The sequence below is a fragment of the Lathamus discolor genome, chromosome 5 (genome assembly GCF_037157495.1).
Source record: "Lathamus discolor isolate bLatDis1 chromosome 5, bLatDis1.hap1, whole genome shotgun sequence".
Lineage (NCBI taxonomy): Eukaryota > Metazoa > Chordata > Aves > Psittaciformes > Psittacidae > Lathamus > Lathamus discolor.
The window spans coordinates 69,414,515-69,442,102 of record NC_088888.1 but is presented as its reverse complement, the minus strand read 5'-3'; the positions used below and the strand labels follow the sequence as shown (position 1 = coordinate 69,442,102).

General features: G+C 43.5%; 1 protein-coding gene across 2 annotated transcripts; it reads right to left on the bottom strand.

Annotated features, from left to right (window-relative positions):
- Positions 1 to 351: 351 nt before the first annotated feature.
- FAXC (failed axon connections homolog, metaxin like GST domain containing) lies at positions 352 to 27,588 on the bottom strand. 2 transcript variants are annotated; one of them, XM_065681183.1, is made up of 7 exons: positions 27,314 to 27,588; positions 26,697 to 26,832; positions 20,684 to 20,880; positions 13,647 to 13,864; positions 8,127 to 8,243; positions 6,589 to 6,875; positions 352 to 6,520 (listed from the first exon to the last, which is right to left on the bottom strand). In XM_065681183.1, exons 1-6 carry the CDS (start codon positions 27,586 to 27,588, stop codon positions 6,592 to 6,594), a joined length of 1,227 nt encoding a protein of 408 aa, XP_065537255.1. In that variant the 3' UTR covers positions 352 to 6,520; positions 6,589 to 6,591. The 2 variants fall into 2 exon arrangements, with proteins under 2 accessions (XP_065537255.1, XP_065537254.1); XM_065681182.1 differs by having other exon boundaries at positions 352 to 6,875.

Here is a 27,588-nt window from a genome sequence, read left to right as displayed (position 1 = left end):
TTTATTTTCTTGTTGGCAGCAGTAATCATGAGACAAGAGAGAGGGGAGCAGGGACCACCACCACCACCACCCCCCTCACACCCAAGTTTAACTGCAGCCCTTCCTCTTGTCCTGGCCCCCGAAACCCTTCCTGCAGAGTCAAGGGGAGAGATGAGCAGTGACAGTGGCCTCATTCAAATACTGGTGGCTGAAGTATTTGCCACCAGTTGAGGGTTGGCGAGTTGAGGGTTTAACTCACTGGCCCCTGAAGTTTATGTACGCCCCATTCTCCCACTGAAAGAGAACACTGTTAGTTCACAGCTCTACAGAAACCACAGACAACAGTCAGAATAAGGACATGAGCCAGAAACGTATTTTTAGATCCATTAGTTATAATTTACACACCAATGACATACAGCATTAAAGACAAAATATACAGATTTTCATATATATACATACATGGATCAACACAATGCACAAAGTTATGTTACAAGTAAGTGTACAATTTTAAATATGGCTTTATAAACTAGTAGTAATAACAGTGCTAAAATAATGTACGTCTCATGTAAGTTCATAGACAACATAGTGTAGCTACAGCATTAGAGTCCTCATTTAGCGATGTGCTGCTTCTTTTTGTTAGTTGAACCTTGTACACTGCAGCTAGCTGGATATATCCCTCCCCCCACACCCATCCACATATATTTTATTTCTTGCTGAATTGCACACCCCAATGATGAAAACTTTGGGACTTGTATTCTCCAAGTATCCTGAAAAATAAAACCCTGTGCATTCAAGGAGACCTTTGTCATAAGAACAAACTAAGAAGTGAGGGAAGAACACACACAAACAGCGCTTAGTGAGAATATCAGCACAACCAGTGATGCTTAAAACAGCACTGTCTTCTTGTTGTTGTTGGTTAGAGAGCCACAACAGCCCAACAGCCACATCTTGTTTGCCTTACTGCCCCAGGTAAGGCAAATCTTTAGGTGAGGATAATTAGACAGAGCAATAAGAGAAGTGGTAAATTCTGGGTCACTTGGAAACTTGGTTGGAAACTCTGGCCCCGCTGAAGCAAATGGCACTTTTCTGAGCAGCCTCAAAGGGGGCAGGATTTTATTTGTTCTGCAGAAGTTGAATGCCTTTTGGAAGCATATGCTTCATTTCAGCTTTAGTTTGTTGAGCTGAATGTGGAAATCATTAGACAAAATCCCACAACCCTTTTTATGCACAAGTCAAACAATGCCCATAACAATCTCCTCTCGCCTTAAGAATCTGGAAGTGGGGCAGCCAGGACATGGTACTCTCATTTTAGCATGTAGTGACCCACTCAATGTTTTCATCAACTGAAATTCCTGTGCTGTACAAAGACATCCCATTTCTTTTCCAAGCAGCCCAGGGAACATCAGAAACCTCTGCCAACAAGTACTTCACATTAGGGTACTTCCATAGGGAAGGATTGCAAAAGAAGCCCCCCCCCCAATGGCCATCAAAGAGAGAATTGCCCAAAACCACACAGACAGAGCTGACTGATGCTGCAACACTTTTATCCACTAAGGCAGAGCTATAAAGATGAGGGTCACTGACCTGAATATCAAACCCCTGCTCCCACCAGCAACGCATGCGGCATAGTGGAACACCTTCCCTCAACAAGGGGCCAGTGGGAACACAACAGCCCATGTTGACCAGAAGCTCAAAGCTGTGCTTGCTGCAATGCTCTGGAAAGGGTCAAACCCAAATGGTTTCTTGCCCTTCATCACCAGAACACAGACAACTCTGCGGTGCAGGCACAGGATGACAGTACTCTGACAGCCTTACTGGAGCCACGGCTACTGAATGAGTCCCTGCGCTGCTACCTAGCCCTAACAAATACTCAAAGCATAGCACAGTGTACATGAATACTCATGGCACTAATCAACTGCTGAAAAACACTGCAGTCAGTCAAAGGTACCTCTAGTCCTCTTGGTCCATGGGATTAAACAGGATTACTTGGGTGATCCTCCAGATCACAGCCTCTGACACATATGGGCATGACACACACCTACACTATGTATATCCGTTTCCACATGAAAGCTATTGGACCACCCACTATAATCCTGCTTTTAGAGAGCACAATCTGCTTTACTTCTATCACATGCCTAATAAATAATTTTGCAGTGTTTGGGGATGGGGAGGGTTAGGCTAAATGGCTACTTGTCAGAAAACAGATTCAAATTCTTATTCAAACATCTAAGGACAAGACCCACTTGAATTCATCCCCTGCCACAGAAATTTCACTTGCTGAGCTGCCCTGCATAAATCTGCACATAACACCCTTTTCCAGCAGGCAATATTTTGTAAGGCTTAGTATCTGACAGATACAGCCCTTTCAATGAAAACAGTATGAAACTGTCATGATTACTTGAGCAGACATCATTGACAAAAGGAAATTCGTGCCTGAACTGTTGCTGCAGAAATATTTCAGGCAATAATTTTTCAAAGAGAATATAGATCTGGAGGGACATTGCCAAGGTTTTAAAGATCAAAATGTGTGACTTTCAGTGTTATAATTGGATGGAAACAGTCCTTCAGATACGAAACATCAGGTTCAGTTTGGCTTTTAAATCAAGCACCACATCTGAAGGATTTCTGTAGGACCTATACATCCCACCGTCTGTTTCACCCCCTCAGTAACAGTGAGCTCTGCTGACAGAGCCAATGAGGCCAGCAAGGGTAAACAAATCCCTTCTGACATGACAAAGTGTTACCCAGTCAAACACTGCAATTCACATGAAAAAAACAAGACTACTTCAAATCTAACTCTACTGAAAATGCAGGCCTTGATTTAAACTCCCTTTTGCCAAACAAGGAGCAGAACAATTACCCATTCTATTAAAGAAGAAACCAATAGAGAAACCAAGGCAGTACTTGACCTTTGGTGGTATTTAAGGTAAAGTAACTGGAAGGAACAGCACTGTCTCCTCACCAGGATGAGAGGTCATGCTCCAGTCTATGAGGGGTCATGCTCCAGTCTGTGAGCAGGGTAGGGCACCCTGTCCAGTCACTGGAACAGTGGCATCAGCCAGGACACAGGTTCAGTCTTCCTGCAGCCACCCACCACTCAGCACCCCTCCTGCATCCCACCCTCTCCTCCCCCCCGACCATCCCAAAGGGATGAGCCAGACAGTGCTGAGGAGGCCAAGCTAGCTTTCCTCTCCTCCTGACAGGACTACATACCGCCATCTCCACAAAATCAGCTAAGGCATGTGACAAGCTGCAAAATAAGTCATTTCGCTAATCAACAACCTGAAGAACTCAGCTACAGCAAAAAGCCGCTTCCCCTTCTGCAACCTGTTCCAATCCTCTCTTCCTCACCCTCTCCAGGGGCAAAGCCTGGTTGGTCAGGGTAGGTTCAGGCTCCACTGAGGCACACCAGTTATTCAAAACAAAAGCAAGGAATGCCAGGTGTGAACATGACCCAGGGAAGCACCTACATCCTTGGCGCAGGTCCCCATGCCATGGTGCAGCAGCACCAGCTCTCCCTGCCATACCAGCAGCTCAGAGCATGACACCAGCTGTGGACTGCATTGCGTCTCTTGTCTCCACACCCGCCACTGCTTGTGGCCATAACAAATCCAGACCTGGCTGTGTGCACACAGGAGGGGAAACAATGTCACTGACTTGTGGTTAACCTGCGTTTGGGGTGTTGCAAGGGCACTGCCATGGACAGATCTGCCAGCCCACCGAAATTATAAAGGTGATACTCTCAGCTGAACTCAGGCTGGTCTTATAACTGGGACTCACAGGTAGGACTCACCTGCTGCAAGCTAAGATGGAGAAAGCACAGCCTTCAAACATGAATTGGTAAATGACCGAGAACATCTCCATCTGAATTTCCAACACACAAATGTTTCTAAAGAGAAGCTTTTTTACATGGATGCCTTACCTAGAACACCAATACCTACATTTTTGCTGGTAGAATCTGCCCTAACTTGCCTATGAAGTTTCACAGGCGTTTCAGCCCATCACCTCTGTGCTTTCAAGCCCAAGACATGCTTGTGCCCTATTCTTGTTGTTTGGTTTCCTGAGAAGATTCCCAAGTAACCGGATGATATCTTCCTCCTTCCCAGTTTTGGTTCACTTTGCACATGATACTTTCCCACAACAATGGAACATGATGACTGAGGAGTTGAGGAAATGGGTACAAATTCATACCCATCTCAGACCACACCAAACCTCAGCTCTTGAAGCGGTGGTTCCTATGCATGAACAGTCCCAGGAATTCACAGCAGACCTGTGTGTCTCTGCTTTCAGAGCCACAGCTAGCTCAGTGTTTCCCCAGAACAAGTGCTTTCCTCTGCAGAAGACACTCCATGATATAAAAAAGAGAGGTATTTTTTAAAAGCTGGAATCACTTCAAGCTCCAGACTATTAGGACTACCAATAATTAACATCCTAAAGCAGTTGTCTGCCCTGTCTGCTCCCAGAATGTATGGCACAACCAACACATTGTAACAATTTTGCTGTGGGATCCTGATTAATCTAACTAGAAATAACTGTGAAAGTCATAATTAAAGTATTTCTAAACAGACCTCCATCAACATCTGCAGGCAAATGCCCAATTGTATATGCATATTTACAAACACAACAGCTCTCTATGTTCTGTGTGCTTTACCCTTACCTAGCATCAACTAGTCATGGCCAAGCAACCCTGACGTAAATGATTTGCCTTCAAAGTGGTGAGTAAATCAAATGGACTCATTCTCACCTCTAACTTGCATTTAGGGAGACACAAACACAAAGCATTTCAGCACCTGTGCAATCATTCTGGATTTGGGGCTCCAGACTCGCGCATGTGCTAGCAAAGGCACATTAAAATCAATTCTGGTCACTCTTTAAGCACCTGGAAATCTCCACAGACAGCAGTGCTGATATAGCTGTCCTGTCTCGACTGCCTCCTATGCATCAGCTTTAGGGACTGTGCACTGTAAGCCAGCACAGTGCCCAGTACCCCCTGAAGCACCTTCCTAACAGCTCTAAAGCATTCAACCGCCTGGGCCAACATCCTGCATTTACACAGCATCCCACACCTAGAAATACCCCAAAATCACTTTGCAAGCTCCATGGCTCTGATGTGCCTGTTGGTAAAAAGCACAAAGCACTCACTGCTGAGATACACCAGACATTTAGTAACAAAACCCAATTCTTTAGCCTTGCCTAACAATAGTAGCCAAAAGCCAGGGGCAGGAAGTAAAAACATAATAATTTGAAAACACAGAAGAAATTCAGCCAACACACATTCCAGATGAGTGTTTGGGAGATTACAGAATAAAACTGACATTTCCCTCCTGAATAAAAATATTCTAGAGTAGCAATTTCAATATTTTTCAAAGAACAAGAAACACTAAAAGCTTCTTTCTGTAGCAACGTTTTTCTCTTGTCCTTGACTGTCTCCAAAAGAACTGGGAGCAGTTCTTTCCTGCAGACACTGTAATAACATATGAACCCAGAGTATAAGTAGCTATCAAATAAAATCCTCCCAGAACGCTGCCAAATCATAGAATCACAGAATTCTTTAGGTTTGAAAAGACCTTTAAGATTGTCAAGTCCAATTGTTTACCTAGCACTACCAAGTCCACCACTAAACCATGTCCCTAAGTGCCACATCTATATGTCTTTTAAATACCTCCAAGGTTGGTGACTTCACCACTTCCCTGGGAAGCCTGTTCCAATGCTTGACAACCCTTTCACTGAAGAAGTTTTTTCCTATCCAATCTAAAACTCCCCTGGCACAACTTCAGGATCCTTCCTCCTGTCCCTTGTTACTTGGGAGAAGACACTGACATCCTCCTCACTACAACCTCCATCATAGAGAGCAGTAAGGTCTCTCCCAAGCCTCCTTTTCTCCAAGCTAAACAACCCCAATTTCCCTTAACTGTTCCTCATAAGACTTGTGCTCCAGGCCCTTTACCAGCTTCATTGCTCTTCTTTGGGCAGGAACAAGACACTCTTCAGCATCTAAATGTCTTTCTTGTAGTGAGGGGCTCAAAACTGAACACAGGATTTGTCACCAGTGCCTCGTACAAGAGGACAATCACTTCCCTAGTGCTGCTGGCCACGCTACTTCTGATACAAGCCAAGATGCTGCTCACGTTCAGCTGGCCATCAGCCCATACCCAAAGGTCCTTTTCAATACAGCATCAATCATTTTCTTCCTTGGGAGAAAGATGTGCCAGTCATGATTCTTCCATTTTTGTCCTCAGTGCATTCCTGTAAAGAGAGCGTACCAACACAAAACAGCTCTGATAAATGCTCCACTTCCCAGAGGTCTGTCCCACCTGGCTGCAGGATCTGGTTTTGAACACAAACAAAAAGGTAGGTCATTGAAAGGTCCTGTTGCTCTCTGGACCTCCAGTTTGCCTCTGTTTGCTTTAAATAACGCTTTACCTTGGTTCCACCTGAATAGTTACACAAAATGAAATAAGGTTGAAATAGTCCAGGTAGCATGTGACAGCTGAGACAAGCACAATGGTCTCTTCTGAAGTGGTATAAACTTCTTCCTGGCCTGAAGGAGAAAATAAATCAGACTCATCCCAAGAAACAGCTTATCTGTAAAATGGGATATGCCCGTACGCATCACTTGCGCTGTTCATAATCTCTGTACTCATCCATGTCCACATCCGAATCAAAGAGGGAGTGTCCAGTGTAATCCGTGTCAGGGGTTTGAGAAATACTGTTCCCTTCCTCGTCAAAGGTTTCTGTCCTTGAATAAAAACTGAAGTCCTGCAAAGGGGAGTAAGTCTTGCTTGCTTCGCTGCTTTCCTCAGATTCATACAGAGTGTTATCATCATCATGGTGCCACTCTGGCCAAAATTTCCTCCTTATTCTTTCACAATACATAGCAAGGTTGATCAGTTCACCTGCAACACAGCACAACAAGCTCCAGTAAATACATACAGCCAACAATGCTCTAACTCATCTGTTAATCCAGAAACAGATTAGCACTGTATGGAAATAAATTGTGCAGATTCTTTCCAAAGAGGTTTCAAGTTCCAAGATCCCATCAATCCTCTGTTTGTAACTTAAAACACATACTATTAACCTACATGCAACAAGAAAGGTTACACTGGAATGAACATAAATGCATGTAGCAAAACAACTATCCCAAATTCAACCTCTACTGAAATAAATCAGGACAAGATACTGACACTAAGCTTTCATAGTAAAATTCTTGCTTATTTTTTCAGAAAGCCGGTTTCTAAACACAGAATTTGATCTTATACAAACACACTTACCAAAATACAGTGAATTTGGGGTTTTCACCACCAGATGGCAGCGTTGTCTAAAAGATAAATTCACGTTTTTATATGGTAACTGGCTCACACCTAATGTTCTCAGCCTTAGTACCTTATGCTTTACGTTTATACACACAAGTATGCTTAGAGAAGAAATCACAAAAAACTTCAAACTAGTCTATGCCTCCTGACTGTTACTTTAGTAGCATTCTCTTGCACAGAGTAGATCTAGAGGTCAAATGCATTTTTTTCACACCTATTTCATTCACATCTTTTTCCTCCTTAGCTCTTCCCATTTTTCATACTGTGTGGTTTGATTCTGAAAAGGGAAGCAAACACACTTTCACATGCCTGTAACCGCACACAAGATAAAAAAGGAAGAAAAAAGAAGTGTTTAGGGGAAGGGTATGTTGCTTTCCAATTCATAGAAAATGACAGGGACTCCAAAGTAAGGCTGCACTTCTTCCTTGCCCAGCACCTCCAGTAACAGCAAAGGCTGTAATTTCCGTGACACTTGCAGTTTTATCATCAATGAAACTACTCAGTTCAGCAGAATTTGGCTCATAGCCATGCTTCTGTCTTCTCATACTTCACCCAGCATTCACTCCTTAGAGACATTCAGGTTTTGCTGAATGTTAAACACGGAAAAGATCAAGGACTGGGACAGAAACAATTACTGTGTAGAACATAAAAGAGAAGAAAAGAATTTGAAAAGAAAACAACATTATGGGATACAAATGCTACATCAAAGGCACAACAGTCTGTGATGCAGCTGAAACATTGCTACATTCCTCAAATGTTCATACAAGGTGCTCCAAGTTTAAAGACTGCGAATGCCACCAAGAGTTTTTTCAGAGATCACTTCAGCTTTCTTACCTTTGATTAGTCTCTCTGGTCGAGTCCCTGGAAGTGTCCACATTGCCTGCGCCAGATGCCCAAAGACAGTGGCATCAACAGTGGAAATCTTTGGTCCCATAATGTACTTCTTGTCACCTGTAAATACAACAGAAAACATTTCTCAACGAATGTCACTTCTCAATTAAAAATAAATAAATTAAAAAAAAAAATCCTTGCTTGTATCCTTAGCATTTTTTTAAGTTTAAATAATTTAGCTGAAAGGTTCACTCTTTCAAGGACAGGGATTCAATGTTGAATACAGTTCAAAAGCTGTTTGCTAGGGTTCAGTGGGTGAAATCCGTTACTGCAGCTTCCCCTGTGCTCACCACTTCTCTAACTAGACCAATTACAGAGCTACTGCTGGCCAAGTAACCTCCTCCATTCATCACAGCTGGCAGAGCATACACACTGCACTAGTTTTGCTGCATTTAAAGCCTTCCCTGCAGCCAGCAGATGCCTGAAATCATGATTCTTTTTGGTGCAAACCCAAAAATCACTCAGACATCATCTGAAATCATGACTGCACTGAAAGAAGCAGGTCACCTAGTACCTCGCATGCATGCAGACCCTGTTTCAGATTACCCAGCTGATCACAAGAGACCAGAAAGTCATGCACAAAGCTTTCCTCTGCCACCATTTGTTCAGGCTGCAAACAATGCACCAGCCAGACTGGCCACAACTGCTCAGAAAACCCTAACCCTCCAGGAAGAGGGGAAAACCAGGCAGGAGTGAACAACTCCTCTCACAGATCACCAGTGCAGTGCCCCTACCTGCAAGCGCTGGCTCTACCTGGCAAGGAACAGAGGCACGTCAGGCACACAGGCATGCATGTGAAACAGCAGCCTGGTCCAGAGGAGGGACATGTCTGCTCGACACTGCTATTCTACTTACCCCTCCGGGCATCCCAGTGCCATGATGGTTGTAAGTGGCCACCACAGCACAAACAGATGGATAAATGTGCAAACAGGGAACACAGGTGAAACATGCAGTATTGCAGAGGTCAGGTTAAATGGTTGCACTGTTCCTGCCTTGTCCTAAAGTGCTATAAACTCCATAAAATGTGGTAAGTAATTCAATTCTCCAAATCCAGTTATCCCATCTCCCCAGGACATTCTTCCCCTGCCCATAATTCAGCTGGTTATTAAATGTTAGGGTTATTGCATGAGCTTAAAAAAACTGTCCAGCAGTAAAATGCATCAAATTCCAGAGTACACAACAAAGATTGCTGTCATTTCCCTGCACAACAGTGTAAAAAAGCAGTGCTCAGGAATAACCAGTAACAATAACCTCCTCTAGCCTGTCAGATGTAATTTTAACACAGAGTTAGCTCTCCCCAGCTCTTTCACAGTTGTATCCATCCACTGCTGGAAAACTATGTATGGGGTAAACATGCGTTTTCAGTATTTATGTGACACCTAGCTTTCATCGATGTCAAACACAGCTCTAAAACTGGTCTCCAAACCACAGTTACGTGCCAACACCAGGATTTAGCACCATACAACCAGGTCTGAGACTTAATCCATAGAGATGTTGCACTGGGAAGGAATACTGCCATTTCCATCTTGGTACAACTGAGACAGAGGGTGGGTGAGGGCTGAACCATCCCACCCTTCTACAAACACTGGTTCCCCAAGCACAACACTCCACACCATCAGGTGTGTGGAAACAAAGGGGAAGAGAAGGAAATAAACCTGCGGTTCCGTAAAACTGTAAATCTGGTAGGTCAACCTGCACCACATAACATGGCCTCCATGCCCATTTCTTTCTACCAGTTCCAACTTGTACCCAAAACTTCCAGGGCAACTTTTATCCAGAAGACTTTCTAACAGAGCAGGTATCTCTCAGTGCCTAAGTTTGAACCAGATTACACAGAACCTGTCACATCAAGGCTGCCATAGTGCTTATCATTGCAAACACCTCTCTGCATCCCCTGGCTAATCCAACAGAAGTGTAATCACCCCATCACACCTGGGCAAATTTGTACAGCCCAGGGGGATTTGAAAGCACACAGCTCTGCTCTTTATGAATGCATGCACCAGAGGCTTCAAAGGCAGCTAATTCAGCATTGGGTCAAGAATCAAGAGAGAGATCTGTAAGACACAGGACACATAGTGTCTGCACCCTTCCACAGCAGCATGTACAGCCTGCACAGGCTGTCACAGGGCATTTCAACTAGCATTAGAGGCTCTCCTTGAGGTTGGTCCCACCTCTGTTTCAGCCCTGAGCACCCCTGCCCTCCACAAAACATCAAATGCTTTTAAAAAGCTGGTTCCAGCAGCTCCCTGCAACTCCCTGCTCAAAATCCCCATTTACCCTAAAGCCTGACGCAGGCAGACCGCTGAGAGAGCACTAACAGATTTATGGGCACTGCTCACTGACTTGCATCTTAATGAATAATTACCCAAATGCGTATCTTTTTATATTGCTAGTTCATATGCCTGCTTCCCCCCAACTTCCTTACACTTCTATCAGGCAGCAGGAAACTACTACAGCACAAGGAAATGACATTTGTGGGTTAGAGACTGCACAACAGAGAGCAAGATGGTATTAAGGGGGCAGGCTAACCCACCACATGAGGATTAGTTCCAATTTCCACATTTATGAGATCTGGAGGAATCTGTTAGGGAAGCAGGTATATGAAAGAAGGAAAAATGATTCTCAGAAATTAAAAAGAAAGAAAAAACAGCACCCAAGATGTGACTGGAAATGTCAAAATGAGTGTCACGAGACTTGGCAGCTGCCAAGTTACCATTCTCGGGAAGCAACTCTTGGAATTTAAAAATTATTCTTGTTCCCATGAGAATGGGCTCTGTAAAAAAATGGGGAACATTAAATTAATCTGATATGCCTGATGACTGACAGCTACAGTTTGGCACGTGCAGCTATGCTGCATGACAGGCCTACTTTGTAAGCTCTTAAGATTGCCCTCTAATTAACAGCCAAAATCCCAACTGCTTCCTCTTCTGTGAAAATATATCAGCACAGGTATGGGGGAGGGAATCTCACAAAGATTCTTGTGGAGGCAACAGGATGACTGACTCCTCCCTTCCCCTATGAAACAGGGGAGTCTCCAGTCAGGCTAGAAGTCCTCATTCCATCTCCTGTTCCCATTCCAGGATAGTACCTGGAGAACACAGTTACTAGCTCCAACCATAAACAGCTGGCTGGAGAAAACCTGAGCATGCTGATGTTAATGAAAAAAAATCAAGACAATTATAGAACAGTAGACAAATGCAGGAATAATCGAAAGGGCTAATACAATGATTCACATAACTGCACACTGACTAACCTGACATCCATTTCAGAAGGGAAGATGAAAAAAAAGCACAATATTCAGCTGCTAATGTTGTAAAATAACAGGCACACAGCAGATGCCCATCAAGGCTTTTTGAAGCATATAAAGCACAACATTCTCATCAATAATCTGGAAGTAAATGCAAAAGCTCTGCTGATAACATACACAGACCATTTAAAAATATATATAGTGAAGAAAATACCTTCTCCTTGAGGATTTCCAGTGATCTTTACCACCAAAACCAGGAGAGAGCAATTACAGCATTTACCTGTACAAGGAGATGACCCAGGGAAGAAGAAACCAGGAGGAGCAACTGCCTGTGGGCTGGAATCGGACAAACTCCAATTTGAACAGGTAAGATTTTGAGCAGATTTTGATGGTGACCAACATCTGTCACCAATTCCTAATGAAAGTGGTGGCACCTCCTCCTGCTGAAATCTTGTAATCAAAACTCCAGACAAAAAAGACATGGTCCTCAGGACAGCAACCAAGCACTCCAATTCAGAGATCCTAGATGATTTAATGATTCCTTTGAACTCCAAACTTTACGAATCTGAGTGTCCGTATAGACTCCAGAGACAGAAGGATGCAGATTTCAAATAAGCAAATTTAGAGGCTTCTATAGGTACTCAGGAACATGCTTCAGGTTTCTCTTGAAGGCTACATCTGCTCTAGGCAGACAAGGATGACTTCAGCGCAGACACATTCAGCCTGTCAGTGTTGTCTAGCCAGAACTAGGCTCTGCTGAGCTCCCAAATCATAGATTGAACTCCCTTCAGCTTCCATTCCAAACCCATTCCTCTTTGTGACGTACACAGAACCATACAGTGCGAAATTCTAAACTATGGCAACAGCAGCCCAACAATTGAGGGCACCTTGAGCTGGCCACAGCTCTGCAGAAGATATGCCCAGACCTCTTCTAAACCGAGCTACTGCCACCCTTCCTCCCCCAGAAAGAAAAGGGACCTCAAACTCCAAACCAGGTTTTCTTTGAGAAGGCACTCAAGTAGGTAACTTTTTTTGTTAACAAACAAAATAAAGCATGAGAAAGTGCTGACAGAAGAGCTGTCAACAACTCTTCCCCTTGCCCGTTGTGCTGATGCGTCACGTATCTTTTTTTCACTTTGCTCCTAATTCATCAGCTTGGCAGGTGTGTTTCAGAAAAAGTTATGGAAAACCCTACACAGCCCCATCTAGGTTCTCCTTTCCAAAACACTTTGGAAGCCCAGAAGTATCTCTCTTCCCCTCCTTTCTGAGCAAGCATGTAGTTTCTGCCTTCTGCTGGGCTCTCCCTCACCTTGCTCCCTTCATCCACTCCACCTATTTTAAGCACAGGGCAGGGGAGGCATCCCTCCTGCCCTCCACTCAGCCACCTCTTTAAAGCAACCACAAAAGGGAACAAAGCAGTCACACATGTACCATCTCTCTTGGTTCTTCGTGCCAGAGAGGCACAAGCTCAAGGGAAGAAACAACCTGCTCCAAACCAACTCCTCAAAATGCAAATTTTACACAAAAGCACAAGATGGTTAGCTCTCAGCACACTGCAAGGGGAGAAGCACAGTGTAGACAGCTCCAGTGCAGATTTCAGCCTAAGCTATGCAACAGAAACAAGGCCCATGCTGTTCTAACTGTGGACAACTTCAAGGCTAACTCCATGGGATCCACCCATGGCAATTAAGAAGCTTAAAACCACCTATTTTAACAACACAGACCCATCTCCTACTAGTAGCTTTGAATAAAGCTACTAATACCAACCAAATACAAAGTCCAGCTTATCAAAATAACATCTGCAAAGAGTTTCAAATGGCAGCTTCCTAACAATCTTATCAAGCAGCCATGAGTCACATGAAGAAAAATGAACACCCCCCCCCAAAATATAAGCAAGTTTCATTTGCAGAACTAAACACTATGTTTTCCTAAATTCACATAGGAAAAAGCTCTTCTAAATTCACAAGCCAGGTTCTGCTCCTCTAGATATGCATACCCGGTGCCACTTACTCCTCTAAACACACAACTTGGTGGCAAACAGCAGGGAAAGAAATGCTTGTGCCTGCCAGAGTGAGGGTGGCACTGAATGACAAAGCAGTGTGGACTCTGCCTACTGACAAAATGAGATTGTGCACACAAGCAAGCTGCCAGCTGATTCCATCCTGCAGACAGTGGGGTGCAAACAAAGAGAACATGTGTAACTCGCTGTACGTTACCCAGGAGACTTGCTAGAGTCCGCATGTCCTTCTCCATCAGCGTATACATCTCCTCCTCTGAGAAGCGGCCAATGCCATGGCCAAACATCTCCCGCTTCACAATCCCTTTGGTCAGATGGCACAGGATCCATTTCAGCAAGTCACTGAAGGGGCCAAAAAGCGAAACCATCTTCTGCGTCTCATGAAGATTTTCCACCCACTGGCAATAAGTTAAAGTCCTAGAAGGATACAAAAATAAGTTACAGTGGTGCCATTCAAGCCCCTGCAAAGGCTCACCCAAAGGGTAGGCAGCAAACTAATGCTGAACTTCTTAATGCTGAACTTCTTAATGCTGAGTGCTCACTGCCCTGATGGAGAGGTGGTTTCCAGTAAAGAGTAGACCCTAATGCAACTCAAGAGTGACAGCAGAGAAAACTTGACTTTGTGATATTTAAGCAGACTGCCCAGTGCTTATTCCCTCAGTAAATCATGACTCACTTCAAGAGAAAATGAGATTCACACTGAAATATAAAATAAAAGTTCATGCAACAAAATGCAGTGCCAAAAGGATTTATTAGCTATAGATGACTGACTGTGCAGACCTGGGGAAAATAACAAGACCGCCTGCAAAGAAACCAGTCTTTCCTACAAACACACACTCCTCATTTTCTGCTGAAACTTGGCCAAGCAACTGTGCCCTAACATAAATATTGTAGCAGTCACAGGTTTTGTCCTCTATCTTTTCCTCTTTTCAAAACACTGATTTCATCAGCAAGGCATTTCTAAAGGACTCTTGTATTTTAGGCTGCATTTCAGCTGTACTGAATGGCAAATACATTCTTTTGAAAGGTCTTTTATAAAAAACTTGTCTTAGCAGGTGAAATTTTTATTTCTTACGTGAATTTTTTTGTTCTTTACTAATATTGTAGGCGAACAAAAAATTTGATTTGTTGCTGTCACTACTCAAGAAACTTATGAAAAAACAAACTAACTTTCTGAATATCTAGCATCTTCTGACATTACAAAGAAACCAAAGGCACCACATAAATTCTGTGACCAAATTCAAGGAATGTTGGAAAAAGGACTAGAAACATCTCAAAGTAGACATATGAAGCCAAAAGAGTCTCAGAAACATTGCAAGTTGATACCCGTATTCTATTGTGTTTGTATCAGTTTCCAAACTGAAAAACATAAATGTGGATTTACATATTTGAGATCACATAAAAACATGCTCATGGAGATATAATAAAAATAGTGAAACTGGACCAAAAAGTTGAAATATCAAAAGTTGCAAGTTCACACATGCAATTATATTAAACACAAACTTAATCAAATCTTTCCATTTCCAGTATGATTAGAGCTCCATTTTTTTTTAGTTTGGTATATGACTTCTAATTGCACATAATCTCCTTAGTGCTGATATGGATTACCTCATTCAATTTAAAAACAAACAAACAAAAAATAATAGTAGTATCTCCTGGAGAACTCCTGTGAATTTCTTTTCTAAATCAAACTCCTGTATGTCATGAACAGAAGCTGAATTCAGCACTACCATCAGTGAACAACTACATTTACAATAGGAAAATGATCTAATCTTTAAATTTCCTCAGATTCTTTACTTGGATTACTAATAACAAGAAGTAAAAGGAGAGTATTTGGCATAACAGCAAATCTACTTACAACTCAAATTTAGAATGGTCCTGACAGGGCGGGTGAAAGGCATTTTAATTCTACTAAAGATTGCCCACTGCAGAACAATGCCTTCTGCTCAAACTGATTTCATTAAAGTCAGTAACAGTGAGGCATGTGCAGGTTTTGCTGCAAATGCATAAACACTGAAGAACAAGATGCCCCTGCTGTGTTACTGGTGGCTTTATCCTCAGCAGAGGTTTTCTCCACGACCTCTTGTGCTGTATTAATGACAAAAGCATCCCACTGATACTTCACACACTTCGGTACAGCTCTTCCAACTGGGGGTGTCCTGCACAATCCTTGTTTTTCACAATGGATGGATCAACTCAAGTCCTTGGGCTGGTTGCAGCACAGCAGAGTTTGAAACAAAGGCAGAGTTAGTGAGAGGTACCAGCACAAAATGGGAATGTGAAGCAAGCAAGCACAGGAGTAAATAGCTACTGAAACTTCAGAAGTATAACCTTTGTCTAGAAAACATGGTGTGAGATTACCTTGTTCCATGATTAAAGGTAAAACAGGATTTAAGAAGGATGAAGAGGAGACTGGACTGAAAGCTTTAGGGTGCTCCACAGAGCAGAACATTTCAGTAGTCACGATTCATAGGCCTGAGATAGGACAAAGTCCTTTAGGCAGGTACAGCTCTGAATAGGGCAAAAAAACTCTGGTCTTGATTGGAACACTTGGAAATAACTACAAACACTATCTATATCTGTAAGTTACTATTTATTGCTTGAATAAGCTAAGAAAAACTTCCTCTGTGAGGGCACTGCTGTGTGTCTCACTGCACAGACCCTCCTTCCCCAGCCTGGACCTGACCAGCTTCACCTCCAAATCTGCAACACAACTTAGTTTCTTTAGGATAACAGGCCTGGCCATGCAAAGGACAGCAAGGCAGCAAAACAAAACAGAAAAAGAAAAGAGGAAACTCTGCTTCAGCACTTTGTAAAGCATCACCCCAGTCAACCAAGATTAACATAGCCCTGTGGGCTTGCCATCACTACTGTTCACTCCAACCACGCCAGCAAGCTGGTACCACACCAAGAATGATCAACCATGTCCACAATGCTTTTAATTTCATGAGACAGGATTAACAAAGTTTCCCACAAAGCTAATCAGCCTATGCGTTAAAGTAAAAATACATTTCCCTAGCACGCGCTTGCTCTGGGGGAGATCTTTGTGTCTGGAAGAGGCAGAGACCAGATCAAGCTTTTAACGATCAGGACACCAGTACAGGAAGATCAGAGCTGCCCAGGATCTAGGTAATCCTGCTTAGGCAAACTGTCAAGCACAGTGTTAGACATCTACTTGTCATCTTGAATTAGTCAAGTTGCCACATGTCGCAGATCTCAAATTTATATGAGCAATGAAGGCCGCTAAATAGACAACCACAGAGTTTACTTCTAAAATTGTATAGTTCTGAGCAGGCAAAAGCAAAGAAAAGAGTAAGCTCAGATTCAACAGTTACAAGCATTTTAAAAACTGGCTTCACAAGCGCTTTGTTGAAAGAATTCTATTCAAAGGCTCATTAATCTGCTTCCTACCAAAACATGCTCCCACCCACCACGCCTCTGCTCAGACTACATTACTAGAGTATTATCAACACTACAATAGGTTAAGGAAATGCCAGAAATCAGGTATTCTACATAACCTACTTCAGCACAACTATACATTTTAAGCTACAGCTAGTATTTATAGGAAGATATGATTACTTTAAATATTGTCCTGAACTGAGCATTTTGGGAAGCATTAACAGTCCCATTTGTGTCAGCACATCTGTACAAATATTAAGAGTATAAATAAACCAATAATGCTTTAAAGAGCAATGCTGTGAAGGTAAAGCAAATCTGAAGACTAAATGTAACAGCAGCTTTGGCCTCAATACACAAACCAGGAGAGGAGATGGAGAAAGTGACTCATCAGTAGCGGCTTGCTTGATTATCCCCAAACTGTCTGAACATCAAGAAAAGGAGGAGGTGATCACAAGGATGTGAACTGGGGGTTATTTTTCCTATCTGAACCTGTGCAGACTGGAATTTCTTGATACACAAAAGTATTGTAACAAATTAATTCCACAGTCTGCTGTAGAAACCCCATCTGCTGTGCAGCTTCCCACAGCAACTGGCTTTTAAGCCATGTGGGACATTCAAGCCTCATCATTAATAGAAGGAGAAACATCACTCTTACAATTGGCTTGATGCATTTAAACATTTATATTATAAGCATATTTTATGTTTAATACGTGGTAAGTCTGAATACCAAAGTCATATTTATTTGTATTCTCATACCACACTTTTCCTGTACTTCAAGCACTCACCACATATGTTTACATCATCTTCTTGAAAGACAAGGCAAAAAATGAGTTAAATACATGTGTGCATATGTATACATACACACACTTATAAATCACTATGGTTGGTTTAACTGTATTGTCAAACACAGTTTAAGGGATTAGTTTGGTTAAGCTGCATATTCAAGGCTTCAGGTTCTCACTAAGCACATTAGTGTCACTAACCTGAGATCCCTCACCTGAGATTAAAGTGCCAGAAAGCACTTCGCAGTGACTGCCAGCCCTTCAGGCACCAGCAGCTGCCAGGCTTGAAAGCTGGCAGTGCCACTGAGCCCAGTGTGCCAGTGCCAGAAGGACATGAGAAACAGATGTCCTCGACCTATCTTACCACTGAGGTCCAATTCCACAAATGTGCTGCAGATACACCAAACACTTAACACATCCTAAAGGTGGATGTCACACTGGTTTCTGAGGGCACACAGCTGCTGCAGACAATGGAGGTGCCACAGGGCAAGCGAGCAGTTGACAGAGGTCTGCATCAGAGCCCAGACCTGTGGTCAGTGAGACAGAATTGGTTTGCTCCCATCTCCTCCCTGCTGATGTAGCCCAACACCCATTTAGGTTATCAGTCTTTCAGTCTTTTGCCAATATAAATGTGGCAAAAGCCTAATAGTTATAGCATTCCCGACAAACAGGAGCTCCGGCACCAGTTCCAAATTAGTCTTGAGCCTCTTGGAGATATGCTCTAATCCAACCATGAAAATAGATACACTCACTCAAATGCTGTCTTTCTGCCTGACCCCTGCTAGGTAGGCCTTGGGGCAGAGACAGGGTGTCTAGAGGCTGAGGTTCACAACAGCTCTGCATTGCTCTCAGCTCCAGCCAGAGCAGCAATTTCCACCTGTGAGAGGCACTAATTGGTAAAGATGAGCAATTACCTCAGCAAAAGCAAAATGTTTCAGGAGGAAATGCTAAGCACCCACCAGAATTACCTCCATCCAAAGACAGCACACCACAGGATGTACTTTGCTGCTCTGTTCGATAAATGTCCTATAGTATTACTTATTCATGATGAAGCTACTTTGCATGCTGCTGGCAATGAAACACTATGAATCAAGTTTTATATCACTGCTTTGGAGGCCTGATTTTATAAACCTCATCTGCAGAAAGGTGATCACTGTTTTCAGTTCCTCACAATGGGACTTGAGGACACCATGAACAAACTCTAAGCTTCTGGTGATAAATTGGGCAGGTTCAAGAGAAGGGATTCTGCAACCACAGATATAATGCTAAAGGGGTCCTGCACAGCTAAAGCCTGATCTTATTTTTGTGTTAACTACAGGATGGTCAAAGTTGTTACCCAGGAATTACAGTGCTACAGCTGTGATGCCTCATAGCTCAGATTTTGCCTAGTACAGAGAACCAGCATGGTATAACCTCACCAACATAGCAAGCCTCTGGCACAGCCACACTGCAGGGACATACAATAAGACTTTCGGTCAGATGTTTCATTATGCTGCAGCAAAAATGCATGCCTTAAGGAAACTCAGCTGCATGACTCAACAGGAAAGACAACAGGCATACAGGCCAGGTATGCACATCTCTTGGCCTAGCCACCTCCCTGGGTCAGTGCCTAAATTTGGAATACCTGCCTCCCACGTTCCCCTACATCATGCCCATCAGTGTCCGAATCAACTCAGAGGGAGCCTGGATGGACAGATAACAGCTTCATAGAGCAAAGTGTGGTTTCTAACTGACAGCAGTATAAATTTGTCATCAGTCATGTTACATTTTAAACAGTTAAGTCTATGGACCACAAAAAAATAACCAAAACAACAAAACAAGGCTAAGGCAAGGAGATGGAGCATTAGGGGATTAAAAGGCCTCTTCCCTTTGGCAGCTGGAACAATTAAGGGGGGAAAAATGAACATAAAAATGTTACACTTGCATGCTACCTGAGACATTTCCGAGGCTATGGCACTAACAGATGGGTATAACTGGTAAAGATCACACTTCTTGGAAGGCAGAGATTACATTTCTAAACCATATAATTTTAATCTGCCAACTGAATGCTAAAATTGTTCCCAGGAAACACTAAAAATTATTTGAAGAACTGTATGTACACATGTTGCTGCTAATCTTCCATCACAAGGTAAAAGAAAAAGCAGGGAAATACATTCAATTTAAAACACACACTGTTTTGAAGAGAAAAAGAAAAGCACAACATAAATGCAAGACTTAGTATAGACAGAACTTACATGCAGGCTAAGAAGCAAATTATTGGGGAAAAATAAAACAGAAAAAGGAAAAGCCTTGTGCCTATTGAGGCAGCCAATGCAGCATCCAAGACGCCATGTCTACCTGCTATTTCTATGAATCCAGACTGGAAAGGGCATTTAAAAAGGAGTGAAATTTAAGGCGGGGAGGAAATCACAGGTATTCTTTTCAAAAGTGCCAGTAAAATGCATAAAGTACCAGCAAGGTTATATTTATGTTTTCCATTCATATATGTAATTTAGCTTCCCAGGATACTGTGACTAATACTGTGTCCTATCAACTGGTAGTGTTGTCAACACCACATATTAACAGGAGTATCCTGTATTACAGGAAAGACAATAATCCATATTCTAATCACATGCACAGACAACTAAAATCAGTAACTGTAAAAACACTATTCCAGATTCGCTATGAACACCAGTTTGTTCCCCTGCACCTCCCAAACCACAAATGTAATGAGTTTTTGCTCCTTATTAACAAAACTATTTCTATATGAAAGTCACATGAAACAGATGAACAATCCACTGCTGCTCCCTCCTACAAAGCTGCAGCCAAAGGGCCCAACTCCTTACCTTGCTTACACAGCATGACAGCTTTTCAGAGGAATTACCCCTGTCTCATATTAGTGTACATAGAAAGAAGCTGCAGTTTTCCAGGGTGAAGAGAGTTGTAAAATTAATAATTGGGTACCCAGTTATTACCAAGCTTTCTGCAAGAGAAAATAAGCATTCACATCCAGGCACAAGCACAGGGGCAGATCTGATAGCACAAGAATGCAGCCAGCTTTGCCATGCAATCTCACCAGTACAAGTGCTCCTCCACCATTTTTGTCACGGCTCTGGAAACAGCTCTTTCATGTGGACCGAGGTGTTTATTCAAATTCACTCCAAGTTTCTCTTCCAAAAAATCAATAATGAACTCAGTGCCAGATACTTGAGTGTGATTGTATTCAATCCAAGGCATTTTCCCTTGAGGGGAAAGTTTTCCATCAAAATAGTTCTAAGGAAAAAGAAAAGCAAGTAAACAAACAGACACACAGACAAAAAAGGACCATCAGGTTATGTTTCAATGCAAGTAAAGCTTTTAAAATATTTTTCTGTATTTTTAAAGGCAACATTATCCAACAAACTTTTGTTTCATTTTGTTTTGTTTTAAATTAATACTCTAATAGCAGCTGTTCAAATCAGAGCTCTTGCTCTGACTGTCTATAGGATAACTCAAATAAAACTGTCTCCAGGCCCTGCGAGGTGTTACACACTATTATATCTCTTTGTCAGGGACTGTAGTGACAGGACAACGGGTAACGGGTTAAAACTTAAACAGGGGAAGTTTAGATTGGATATAAGGAGGAAATTCTTTCCTGTTAGGGTGGTGAGGCACTGGAATCTGTTGCCCAGGGAGGTTGTGAGTGCTCCATCCCTGGCAGTGTTCAAGGCCAGGTTGGACGAAGCCTTGGGTGGGATGGTTTAGTGTGAGGTGTCCCTGCCTATGGTGGGGGGGTTGGAACTGGATGATCCTGAGGTCCTTTTCAACCCTGACTATTCTATGATTCTATGATTAGATGCCAAGTGATGAAGTATTATTTCAGTACCAAGGTTATTTAAGAGTTGGAGGTGCTCAGATCTCCCAGAAGATTGGACCCATTATTCTCAACAAGTTTTTAATCACAAGACTCAACTACATTTGGCTTTTGCAGAGAGCAGCACTTTTAATGTTAAATGGACTTTATAAAGATTAACTCACTGCAGGTCTTGGACAGCTGCACTACTTCCACGGATGAAATTAACACAATCACCAGTGTACAATGAAAGGCGTATCATTCTCTCAGTGAGAGGGAAGGAAATCTGCCTTTACCTTCTCTCTCCCTTCTGCCACTCAGTAACTCAGAAATCTCATACACTTACAGACACAATTGTTACAATTGGGTCTCCAACAGCCCAACACCAGTACAGCACTAATACGTTGCTAAATACTGCTGTGTCTGCTCAGGATAGCATACAGAAGTAGTCATCTATTTTCCCCCAGTTTACAGTTGAAGAAGGTGAAACAGAAGTTAGAAACTTTATGCCTCATGCAACGAACAGGTGAGGAATTGCTGGCTGTCAAAATGGGAGCAGACATTTGACTTCAATTGCGTCCTACTCCTGAAAGCAAAGACACAAGGCAGAACTTTTTTCTTTTCTTCTGATTCCTGTCCTTGAGTCCTATTATTTAGTGAATGAAAAATCCTACCTCAGAAAGCTGAGCCATAAAGGCTCACAATAAAGACCCTGCACTATCTCTGGCAGTCACCTTAAGCATTTCCGGATGTAGCTCCTCACTGCCAGAGGTTTTGGGTTAGCAGCTCTGGACTGACTTGTTTAGGTCCCAAGTATCTACCCTTCCTGAATCCACTAAAGATGAATTAAGGTCCTCTCGCAACAAGGAGCATACTCCACAATGTTCCTCCAGCTCAGTCTAAGAGCACCGCATTCTGGCTGATGCTCAAACACAGATGTGCAATGCACTATGAACACGCAGCCATTCCCAGAGGCCCTTCCCTTACGGATGAAAACACAAAACAGGTAACACTGCTGGGAAAACAATGCCTTCTGGTTGTGGCCTCTTCCGGGATTCCTGCCCAAATAGCACGGTAGGGACACCCGATTATATAATGTCTCACCTACTGCATCCTTGCATGGATGAATAAAGCAGCCAAGCTCCCCCCTGCTTGCATGTGTGGGTGAATGGGCATTATTACTCTGGTCCACGGGAAAAAGTCTAAAACTGCTGAATATCTGAAACTGAAAGGAGAGCACTGCCACATCCTTTCACCTTCTGGACCCTTACTTCATCAAGAAGGCTCTTTCAGCACTCAGGTTTCCATAATTTTTCATTATGAATTTACTACATAATCACAAGCCTTTTCCGGAACTACACAGTGTGTCTATATGGCACTGAGCATTTCTGGCCTAATGTCTGTTAAGCCCCTCCAGTATGAGATCTCTGTTCTTGTGCACAAACACTGGTGTTCTGTAGAAGCTGCTAAACTTGAAGATGTGTTTATTATGTACTGCAATTACTGTAGTCCATATCATTAGCAATCCAGAAAAAAAGCAAGTTCTTCTTATTCAGCAGCATATTTCTTCAAACACATATATATAATAAATAAAAATACATTGCATAAAAACTTGTTAGTACTGCATTAATATTACACTCTCAAAAACACAAATGAGAGCTAAGGTTTTCATAGCAAAACTGGTTTACCTAAACTTTAAAAAGTCTTTTCAGGATTTGCATGTTTCATTATATACAGTTTATCAACCAAAATAGGAAACATCTTTCAATGACCTGAGAAAACCCTAGTCTCTTGACAAATCTGTTATATTATTCTTGCATCCACTGTTCTCAGATGGGTATTTTTAGGCTTGAAACCTCAGTATCCTTACAGCTGCTACTAATTGCCATCAAATACTTATCCATTTTCCACTTACAAATTGTTCCAGCTGCAAATCAGGAAAAAGATACGGTATTACCATTAAAAAAAAAAAACAACCCAACAAAACATCCCCTCACACCTCATAGTACATTCAACTGAACTGCAGCCTGCAGAGCAACAATAAGAACAGCTCTCCAGAACCTCATTTATGGAGGAATTTATAAACAGAATGGCACAGGGCACTTCTGGGGTAATTTTATAGTACTATCCAGAAAAAGTTAGGTTCCACATTTTCAGTTACTGCTGTTTATGCTTTTACTGATGCCTCTTCCCAAGGAGCCTACCATCTTTGCAGCCTGTGCTAATTACTTATCAGATTACATAAACCCTCAGCGTTTCATATTTACAAGGGAATCAAGAAACCCCAAAAGATCTCCACAGTAATGCAGAATGGGCTCTTTCAAAGCAAGCTTTATCAAGTAAAGCATCAAAGGTTTTGAAAGAACAGGCAGGTACTATGACAGCCCAGCCAGGGTGGGGCTGCCCTAATTATTTTTGGTGGGGAACTCGCACCCAGAAAGGCAGCTTCAAGAAAAAGAACACATTACAAGAGCACATCTGCTGGGAGAAATTCAGGTGAGAGTAAGGTAGGAATGTGTCACCCAGTTCCACTCCTCACATGCCATTAAAGCATTGTTCTGTAACACAGCATGCTATTCGACAGTCTGATGCACTATATTATAGTTTCATACTATAGAATCTACAGTATAGTCATACTATAGTATCTACATATAGATTCAACACAAGGAATCGAAAGAGTAAAAGCAGTCTGACCACACTGCTACCTTTTCTTCATTTCAAAGCAGCCTCCTCCTGGGAAGGTGATGACCATAGCAAATCTCCAGAAGTGAGCCCAGTCACCCACCACCACCTGGAGTGCCATCGCTTCTCTACCACAGCCCCCACTGGCGCACAGACAAGTGAGGTGTTTCCTCCCGCATCCAGCTGTACTCCCTGCTGGAGGAGCCATCACGTGCCTCTGTTACCTCCAGTGTTCTATAGGTAATGCAGCCACAAGCGCATGAAACAAAAGTCTCCATGTAGTCCAAGTACAGGAAAATTCGTAGCTCCAGCTGAGAATGGATGTACCTGCTGGCTCCCCTCTTGCTCCCCTACCACTTAATCCCACAGCAGCATCCATACCTTCCTCCACCCAGAGCAAAACGCAGCACTGTACTCCTAACACAAAGGCAGAAATAGAATCTTGCCTCTTCTAGGGAGAAAAAAGCTGCATCCTCAGCTTGTAAGCTTAGTTCCAAACTTACCTCTAAAACCCTGCATAGGGTTGGTAGTCCCACAAACACCTCAAGCCTGTATAAACAGGCATAGCTAAAATCAGCAACCTGGTGTTCCCAGCACCCACAGGACCCATTCCTGCTCCTCCAGCATGGCACATGGAGCATGTGGGGAACCAAGGCGGATTAAAACAAAATAAAATAAACCTTCATGGCTCCAGCTAGGCCAGCTCTGGCCCAGTCTGATCAGGCGCAGAGAAGCACATGCAGGGAAGGACAAGAGGGAGCTGCTAGAGGTAAGACTGCTGCTTTTGGTGGTCCTGCTGACCTACACCAGCTTAGTGTGGCCACAGCTAGCAAGCAGGGATAGAAACAGATGCAACCCCAAAAAACAACGCAGACCTTCAGTACAGAAAAAGTAACTAGGGGAGGATAACCCTCTGGAAATCGGTTTCCATCCAAAAAGCTGAACGACTCACTTCTACCCCACATGAGCTGTCTGAATGGCTCCATCCTGATCCACACAAATGTGCTGTGCTATCTTTTACAAGTGACCATACCCTGCCACAACCATCTCCTATACTGCAGCCTTCTTTAACCACTTTCCACCAAAGCAACTTTAATCATCACAAACATCTGAACCACATCAACTGCCATTAGAAAGAAAACAGGTATCACCAAAACAGTTCTTCTTTCAAATGTGCATTTTCTACCCAAATTACACTAGGTGGAGAAACAATGTGGACTAAGTCCTCCTGCTCCAATGACATGTTTAAACTTCAGTATCTCACAGGTTCTGTACACCTGAATGTAAAAAATACATCCCACAGATGGAAATCTTCCTCTTTAATGCTCTGAAGAATCTGATTCAAGTACCACTAAATCCTAAGATAATGAACATTAAACTCAGGCTTTTAAAATGTACTAATTAGGGATTTTCATTCACTTCTGATATAAAGGAGTTTAATTGCATATGAAGCCAAATGAGTATCAACCACAAATGCGTAGAAAAAAAAAAGTTGTAATATGGTTGGTTTTCCTCTATAAAATGCTGGACATGAACAAAACATTCCTATTAACACCTTGGCATGCAGCAGTAATAAGTGACTTGAACCCATGTGGGGTGAGCATGCAATTTACCCACAGCTCAGTCTCTTTGAGACAAAGAAGGATGCCAAATATACATAGAATCATAGAATCATAGAACAGTTAGGGTTGGAAAGGACCTCAAGATCATCTAGTTCCAACCCCCCTGCCATGGGCAGGGACACCTCACATAAGTGAGGAGCTTTCTTCTGCCCAAGATCCTCATTATATTTATCACCATTGTTCCATTACCTGAAATGCACTCAATGCTTTACGCAAGCAGACAAGAAACTGGCCCCATGTTTCAAAGAGTCTGTATGCTATACAGCTTGCCGACACCACATCAAGGCACATGCCAGACTCGCGGCACCACAACTCAACCCTGATACTATTCCTGCTCTCATGTCTTTCATTCGCCAGACTAGTTCAAGCTTCATCCCCTGCCCTGTGGGAAAATGGCACGGAATGCACCCAACCACAGTTAAGGAGCAGTGTTCGCAACCTCTAAAAGCAATCCTGTCTCCCTTCACTGGGAGGAAGCACCAGCGATGGGAGGTGAAGCAAAAGGCAAGCACGTCTTCCCAGAAGAGCTCTAAAGAGAAACCCTCCAGGAAAGCAAGAAGCTGCAGCTATCGAATCTTGATCTCTTCAGCATGGTCAACTTCAAAGACCATTATGCTCTAGGTTTGGGGTGTTATCTAGTATTATATAAACTCCAGACTACACTCGCACTTCAGCATTTCCAGCCAAGTTAACTTCCAACATTCATGTAGCCTTGCCAGTTAAATGTAGAGCTGTTCCAGAGCAATCTCATTTCAAGCCATATCTTCAAAGGTTACATACCAAATTTAACTGGAGACATGAAGTGTACCCACCTACTTGTAGGTGTATGTTTACACCTTCCTGGGTAAGACAGACTGGGGGGTGGAGGAGGAGGGAGATGGGATGCCTATTTGCCATTTCACGCAATTATAGCGGCAATATAGGAAATCAAAAAGGAAATCAGGCCAATGTACCTGGTAGGGCAGATCAGCCATCCTCAAGTAAGTTTCCATTTTCAGACAGAATGGAGATAAACTTGGAACACCATTGGTAGGCCTTGAAAACTGGTGCAGTATGATAGCATCTTTCGAATCCAGCTCTTCCTCCTTCCTGTCAGAAACAAAGCAGAATTAAAAACAAATAAATAAATAACCAAAACCAAACCGGTGCGTGATCCACCGGCTCACTGTACACACACAGGAAAAGCCCCGGCCGAGGCAGCTCACACATGACGGCCTGCAGCACGGGGGTGATGCTCCGACCTGGAGCTCAATCCGCTCCGGGGCTCGGCTCACCCAGCACCAGCGAGCGCAAGCAGCGCCCGGCACAGCACCAGCACAGGGGCTGCCGGCCCCGCCGCGCTGGGCCACCTGTGGAGGTGACCGCGGCTCCCGCCGCCGCCTCCTGCGCTGCTGCGGGCGGTAAATGGGGGAAAACCGGGTTATAAAAAGGGGCAAATAGCAGAACCCGGCAGGAGCGGAGGCCCCGGCCGTCCAGGCCCCAGCGCCCTCTCCCCTCAGGTAAGAGCCGCCCCAGCCCCGCTCCCCCGCGGGCAGCGCCAGTGCCCGCGCAGGCCCTGCCGCATCCTCACCGTATGGCCAGCAGCTCGTGGATCACGTACGCGGCGGCGGCCAGCAGCGCGCCGCCCGTCAGGTACAGCGTCTTCTTCCACCAGGAGTCGGGGCCCAGCGCCGCCATGGTGCCGCCCGCGCCGCCGCCCGCCAGCGGGAAGGCGACGATCTCGCCCCCATAGAGGGCGGGCGGCGGCTCCTCGGGCCCCGCGCACCACCCCAGCGACAGGCTGCGGTTGCGGCTCAGGTCCGCCACGCAGGAGCGGGGCGCCGCCAGGCCCACCCCCCACAGCAT